Genomic DNA, 7,796 nt, shown 5'->3' on the forward strand with positions numbered 1-7,796 from the left:
GGGGCTTTGTCCCAATATTTGGAACCAGAGTGGAGAGGAGTCTCTCACAAATGCTCTCTATATATTGATGGAGTAAAATGGACCGTTTTAGTCTATTTCCTTTTAAGCATTTATTACTTTAGGCAGGGACAAGTTCACTTACGATTCTTTTTTAAAGATTTTATTTATTGGGGCACCTGGGTGGCTCAGTGGGTTGGGCCGCTGCCTTCGGCTCAGGTCATGATCTCAGGTCCTGGGATCGAGCCCCGTATAGGGCTCTCTGCTCGGCGGGGAGCTTGCATCCCTTCCTCTCTCTGCCTGCTTCTCTGCCTACTTGTGATCTCTCTCTGTCAAATAAATAAATAAAATCTTTAAAAAATATTTATTTATTTGACAGAGAGAGAGATCAGAAGTAGGCAGAGAGGCAGGCAGAGAGAGAGGGGGAGGCAGGCTCCCTGCTGAGCAGAGAGCCCAATGTGGGGCTCAATCTCAGGACCCTGTGATCATGACCTGAACTGAAGGCAGAGGCTTTGACCCACTGAGCCACTCAGGAGCCCCTTACTTACAATTTTAAATGTTGCCATTTAAAGTTATTTTATTATTTGCATTTTCCTCTCATTTTTATTAACTACAAACATTTGTTAAAGCTGTGTGCTGTAAGTTAGCTTACTATTTCCTGGATGGCTGAATTGTTTCCTTCCTTTCTCTCTCTTTCTTTTTTTCTCTGATCTGAATAATACTGCTCTAAGCATCTTGGGAAGCAGCTTTGTCTCTAATTTGTGTCATTTCCTTAGGATAGATTCCACTGAAGTCAAGTTGCTGGATTTGAACATGTTTATGACTTAGTTGACTGCTCTCATTTCCTAAATGTTGCTCCCAGTGAGCTTGCTAGCAGCAAGGATTGAGACTACCATGTGCACTGTAGTCCGACTAGCAATAGACACATTGGTGTAATTTGATCGTTGGAGGGAGGCTCTTGGAGAATGGGAGTGTTGGGAGGAGGGCCAGAGGAGTTAGGTGGAGATCCTGGCTAATGATAGGGAAAGACGAATTAGGTGTTAGGGGCGTTGATTTTGAGAAAAGCGCAAGATCCAAGTGGAGGTGTCTAGGAGGTTGTTGGACAGGGGGTCTGGAACATAATAGTAGGGTAGAAAGCTATGGTATGGTTGTTGATTTTCATCCCGGTTCCATCACATCTTCCCACAACCTCTGATGGAGGCAGTATTCCTACCCTCCACTGAGAGGGTGCAGAAACTGAGGCTCAATGAGCTTAACTGCTTGTCTGTCAGCACCCAGTCAGTTAGCGGCAGAGCTGGGATTCCTGATTCTAAAGGCCGTGTTAGTTATCTGACCCAAAAGCGTATTTGTATATCAGAAAATATATTTACCCACCACACTGGATATTAACATAGAAACAAAAGCCCTAGGGCTTTTGCATGTCTCCCAAAAATATTGCTTGGACTTGTACTGTTCTCTTCCTAGTCTGTTTTACTAGATTCTTCTAGGGAGACTTGAGGCTATATTTGATTTCAGGATGGCAGAAGATAAAAAGACTCCCTTTGTGTTTTCCTGTTCATGGGCCTCTCTGAGCCTTGGGCAGGCTGAGCAGGTGGTAAAATATTCGCATGGATGTTAGTGCCAAAGGACATTCTACAACCAGAGCAAAGCCTGAGGTGTAATTTCAGGCTCTTCAGGACGTCTTTGTTTTGTCTCTCTCATTTAACCTTGTTTGAAGCAAAGTCACCTTGCCATAATGCTCACTTTCCTAATTTTTCATCAGTTACCAACATTTTATATTTGTAGCCTCAGGAACATGAGATGAACTTTGGATACAGATGTATGTATCAGAAATACACTACTCCCTGCCTCTAGGGCTCAGGGATGTCTGGACTTCTGATGAGAGAAGTGTGAACCAAGGATAAAGGTTCAGTGGAGCTCAGATGTTTTGTTTGGGACAACTGAAAAAGGCTGACTTCCTCCTTTTATTCTGAGAAGAGAGTTAATTGATAGGTCCAGAATATTTTTTTTTCACTGTTTAAGGAATTTTTTTAAAGCAAGAATTTTATAATCCAAATTACGTTTCCTTGCTCAGTTATCAATTCTGTTATTTAAAACAGGAGTGACATTCTGAGCTATTCCACAGTAAAGAATTACAAAATTAAAGAAAGGAATGCTTTGGATTTTTGTACTTTGCTGAAAACTCTTTTTCCCAGGGTCTATAAAACATTAATTTGTTTTTATATTTTACTATTTTTTGTGGGGTTTTTTTTGTTGTTGTTTTTAAATCAATAAGTAATCTAGGACTAGCATTATGTTTGCTAGACCTGGCATTTGCTCGGTACATGAGGTTCAAAGTTTCCTTTCCTTTTTTAATTTATTTTATATTTTGCAGTGTGGTTTTTTTTTCCATAATGTTTAAGCTTTTCGATGTTTAGATATTTTTCTTCGGTGAAGCACAAGTTTCTTTTCGTGGTCCCTGATCAATGTTAAACAGCTGGAACGCCAGTGGCGCTGTTCACTGCTTTCTGGGCAGCCTCTTTAGCTTGGTGGGCTTGTAGTACAGCTACAGCTTCATCAACTTTAGAACTGAGAGACTCTGGAGACTCAAGCATATGAAGAAGTTCTGAATTATCAATCTCCAACAACATGCCAGTGATTTTACCAGCAAGAGTAGGGTGCATGGCTTGAATTAGAGGAAAGAGACGTTCACCCAACATTTGCTTTTGTTCTTGAGGAGGGGCAGATGCCAACATGGAAGCAGTCAAAGGCTCCTGACCTTGTACATGAACAGCAGGCTGCTGCATGGTAACTTGTGGCTGTGCATTAAGATGTTGCTGAGGATTGCGGACTCCTGCAGCGTACTTATACTGCGGAATGGTGCGGACAGCAGGAGTAGCTGCAGCAGCAGTAGCTGTGGCAGTGGCAGCTGCGGGACGTGGACCCATTGTCTGTGTTGATGTGTTAGCAACACACTGTGTTGACATGACTCGCGGAACCTGTGAAGAAGCTGGTCTCATAAATGGTGGTCTAGGAGCAGCTGGGCGGATAGAACCGGGCATATTTTGGAATGGATGAGGTCTGGCACCCTGAGCGGTCCAGCGAGGACTTGGTCTTAGTTGAGCAATTTGGCTAGGAGGATAGTATGCAGCACGGTTCTGAGTCTGTGGGATAGCTGCCATGAAGTAACCTGAAGGAGGTGCTGGCTGGTAGGGGTTGATTACAGGATTGGGCACAGCTCTTACACTTGCCATTCTCTGCATATACTGGTTAGTGAGGTGAGCCTGGCGCTCTTCTTTGCGCTGAGCTAAAGCTACATACAATGGATTGGTGGCCACAATTCTACCGTTCATTTCTGTAACTGCTTTTGTGGCTTCTTCTGGGGAGGAGAAACATACAAAACCAAACCCTTTGCTGCGACCACCCTCCATCATAACCTTTGCACTAGTGATTGTACCAAAAGGAGAAAACTCTTTCCGGAGACGTTCGTCATCAATACCATCATCGAGATTTTTCACATAAAAGTTAATACCCTGGTATCTGGTGATCCTATCTTGCTTCATCTGTTCAAATTTGTGCTTAAGTTCCATCTGCCATTCCACGTTTTTCTGAGCTCAACCAACATAAATTTGTTTTCCATTGAGCTCCTTTCCATTCATCTCATCCACAGCTTTCTGTGCATCTTCATGCCTTTCGAAGCTTACAAATCCAAAACCTTTGGATTTTCCACTTTCATCAGTCATTACTTTCACACTTAAGGCAGGTCCAAACTTGCCAAAGAGATCCTTAAGGCGCTCATCATCCATATCTTCTCCAAAATTCTTGATGTAAACATTGGTGAACTCTTTTGCCCTAGCTCCGAGTTCTGCTTCTCGTTCTTTACGAGACTTAAATCGTCCAACAAATACTTTGGCGATCATTTAGTAGCATCCCATTCATTTTTTCAATAGCTCTTTCAGCTGCTTCCTGTGTCTCAAAATGTACAAATCCATAACCTTTGGAGCCATTTTCATCACAAACCACCTTACATGAAAGGATGTTACCAAAAGCAGAAAATGTATCATACAGTGCTTTATTATCAATGGATTTGTCCAAATTTTTAATGAATATGTTGCCCACTCCACTTTTGCGAAGTGATGGATCACGCTGAGACCACATGATGCGTACTGGCTTGCCCTTTATAACATCAAAATTCATGGTGTCCAAAGCACGCTCCGCGTCCGCCGGTTGCTGGAAGTTCACATACGCGTAGCCCAAGGAGCGGCGGGTGATCATGTCCCTGCAGACCCCGATGGAGAGGATGGGCCCGGCCGGGCTGAACTTCTCGTCGAGCATCGCCTCGGTCACGTCGGGGTGTAGGTCCCCCACGTAGAGCGAGGCCATGGGGTAGCTGGGGGCGCTGGGGTTCACCTCGGCTCGGCTGCCCGCAGGGCCACAGGCCGCGACCTTTCCGTGAGAGGAGGAGAGCGAGTGCTGGGGCTGGGGGCCGGAGCCGGGGGGAGGGGAGCGGGGGCAAGCGCAGAGGGACAAGAATCAGCCAGAATCGAAAACTCTTCAACTGCCGCAGAACGGGGTCGATTGGCTGCCGCTGGCTGCTGGCTGCCGGCTGGGAAGCAAGGGTGGCGGTGGCGGTGGCGGTGGCGGGTCCGGGCCGCCTAGCGGGAAGGCCTCGGTCTCTTGGTTCCTTCTTGGAGCTGCTGCGGGGCCGCGGGCGGACGGGCGGGTCGGTCTCGGCTGCTTCACCAGGTTATTTTATAAAAGAGGAAGAAAAAAAAAAATAAAAGTCTCCGGCGGGGGAGACACGGATTTTTTGTAAATTTTGGGGGGGGGGGGGTAAAAAATTTTTTTTGGTTTTTTTTTTTTTTTTTTTTTTTTTTTAATAATAAATGTGAGTTCCGAGCCCGGAGCACACACTCCGCACTCTCAGCACTAACCACCGGGGAGAAGGGGCCAGAATATTTTGATGTAAACTTTTTTTAACTTGTATTTTGATTTTGTTGGTGGTTTACTTGTAATTGGGCATGGATCATTTTACTAGCTGTTTAGAATACTGACCTTTCTACAGATAAAACTGTAGAGAATTGTTTATTTTTTTAAAAATTGTCTTTCAAAATGGCAAATTGATTCCATTTAAATTTTAAAAATTTTAAAGGAGGAATATGTTACTGTACTATAAAATTAATAATATATAAAAGTAGTAGAAAACTATGCTGTCTTCAGATTTAAAAGAAATTTCAGTTCCATACACATTTTCTCAAGAGTGTATGAGTGAGTGTGTGTGTGTGTGTGTCTGTCTGTCTGTCTGTTCGGGAGGGCTGTGTATTCAGATATTAATAGGGCAGAATCCCAGAACCTATGCCTCTTGGAGAGGTTGCCAGTGCTTCCTGAGGGCGGTGCGGTCTGAGGTAGATTTGGAGTGCTGAATATGGGGTTTTCCCCGGGGGATAGATTAGGGATGAGGGGATTGCAGAGAGAGGAACTTGTGTAAAGGTAATGGTGTGGCCACCATGGAGTTAAGTGTCCAGTGGCTTTTATCCTGTGGTGTGGTAGTTCTTGGGAGCCAGGAAGACCTAAGTAGAGGGCAGGGGCCAGATCTGGTTTTGCCCCCTTGATGATTGGCCCAAGAGTCTCAGACTTTCTGAGATTTGAAGCATGAGTACCAGAGGAGTGTGAGCTCCCACCTTTTGGATTGCAAACCCTGAGGGTGTAGCATGGGCTGCCAGCGTTCATCTTTCCCCAGAGTGGAGGGAATCTACCTCAAATGGAATCCATAATGAGAGGGAAGCGGGGCAGAGAGATGGAGGGTGAGAGTACAGCAGACCCTTTGTGAGCCAAGAGGTCCGGCTGTGTCTGTGCCATCTCCAACTCTGAGTTTCTTGGTTGCAGGTGCCAGTAACACCCTGTTTTTCTTCAGCTAGCTTGAGTCATAGTTCTGGGTCTTGAAACGGAAAGAATACAGATTCATATGCCAGAAAAAGAGGGAGGAAATCCCAGGTCAAGGTTGGGCGGGTGGGTGGGTATGTGTGGGTATGCTTTTTCTATATTTTAAGAGCTGAGCCAATTGAGCTTGTATATATGTAGAAGAAGGAACTAATGAAAGAGCAAAATTGAAGAGGCAGTGCAGAGAAGGGGAATACAAATGGAGAAAGGTGGGGCCTTCAGTGGGATGAAGGGTGTGGGGCAGGAGATCAGGCTTGACAAGAGGGACATCACTTCCTTTAAGGCCACTTGGAGGAACTAAGAATGGGGTCCTAGATGTGGAGGGAGCTCTCTTGCCCTGGCTTCTGTTTTCTCTGTGAAGGTAAGAGGTAGACCTGGCTACTGAGCCAGTTTTCTTGCCCGTGCAGTAATAGGGACTGAGGATGTCTTGTTCCCTCTCCCATGCCTTAAAACAAAGGAAATACTGTAATCAGTAAGACCCATTACTGATTATTGTTGTTCTTTGGGGGAACACTCTCATAAATGCATTTAACTTATGTATTCAGTAATTGGCCAGAAGCCAGGAAATGTATATATATGTAAAACAAGGACAGTTAGGGAGTGCGCATATTGTTTGGCCTTCCACTCAGTGACTATGTGTCCCGGAGTGCAGTGGGTGGGCCCAGGGAAGTGCTGTGTTCTCAGTGGTCTTCTTTCCTTCATGCCTCTCCTCTGTGGGACCATCTGTCCTGCTGGGTGTGGCTCTTGTGGTTAAGGGTAATTTTGATCTTCTCCATTTTTGCCTTGAATGCCACTTCACCTCACATAAGATGTCTTGGGATTATACATATTCGTGTGGCACCTTGCCCTTTTGCAGTGTTTTCTTATATTCTCATTGGATCAATATGCTGCCTGAAGCTCCCAGTTCAGAAAGGACTTACCTTTTAGATTCTTAGTCAAACTTTGTTTCTGACTTAGTTCTGAATGTCCATTTCAAGTTTTTTTTTTTTTTTTTTTAAAGATTTTATTTATTTATTTGACAGAGAGAGATCACAAGTAGACAGAGAGGCAGGCAGAGAGAGAGAGAGAGAGGGAAGCAGGCTCCCTGCTGAGCAGAGAGCCCGATGCGGGACTCGATCCCAGGAACCTGAGATCATGACCTGAGCCGAAGGCAGCGGCTTAACCCACTGAGCCACCCAGGCGCCCGCATTTCAAGTTTTTAACTGTGATTTTTATAAAAGAGAGATTTCATAACCATTTTTATGTTTTTTGTATTGTTTTAGAAACTGAACCCACATCTGAAAGGTATTTTAAAAGTAGTTGTAATTTGTAACAGTAAATATTTCTTTTCACTATTGCAACTGTGATTTAGCCTAAAAAGATAAGGAGCCCTATGATATTGTCTTTGCGTTTGATTTTAAGTGACGGCACATATTCACTGAACATCAACCAGGGTTTCAAGGACAAATAGTTACTAGTGACACTGCCTGTGCCTCACTGTGAGACCATGAGAATGTATCACTCAGGCCTCTGCTGTGGGGATCATGACTGACTGATGGCTCCAGCTGCCGCCCTCTGGATTCACCACCACTTCTTAGCCAAAGCTGAGCTTCTCTTCGGCTACTTGCAGTTACTGAGCAAGTGGGGATACTACTGTGGTCCACTCATGCAAGATCCAGATGCCTCTGAAGGGTGACTCTGGCTTGAGGACTCCCAATGGGTTGGTCAAGACCCTCTTTGGACTGAGTTGGGAGTCTGAGATCCTTCCTTCCAGCCCTCCTTCCTTCCCTGTCTCCTTCACAGGGGGTCAGACCTGCATTGTGGTTCAGCCTCCCCATGCCTTCTCAGGTCTCTCCCTTTTCCCCTTCACAGCCAGTTCCCCCAATAAATCTCCTACACGT

The 7,796-nt window shown here is 45.0% G+C and overlaps 1 protein-coding gene across 1 annotated transcript; it reads right to left on the bottom strand.

Annotated features, from left to right (window-relative positions):
• Nucleotides 1-2,386: 2,386 nt before the first annotated feature.
• LOC116863554 (polyadenylate-binding protein 1-like) lies at nt 2,387-4,500 on the bottom strand. Its single transcript, XM_032850984.1, is given in 2 exon segments — nt 2,387-3,890; nt 3,892-4,500. Coding segments are annotated over 2 exon segments (1,893 nt in total). The 5' UTR covers nt 4,360-4,500; the 3' UTR covers nt 2,387-2,465.
• Between the last annotated feature and the right edge of the window lie 3,296 nt (nt 4,501-7,796).

Source organism: Lontra canadensis, unplaced genomic scaffold, assembly GCF_010015895.1.
Source record: "Lontra canadensis isolate GAN:19392208 unplaced genomic scaffold, GSC_riverotter_1.0 scaffold1613, whole genome shotgun sequence".
Lineage (NCBI taxonomy): Eukaryota > Metazoa > Chordata > Mammalia > Carnivora > Mustelidae > Lontra > Lontra canadensis.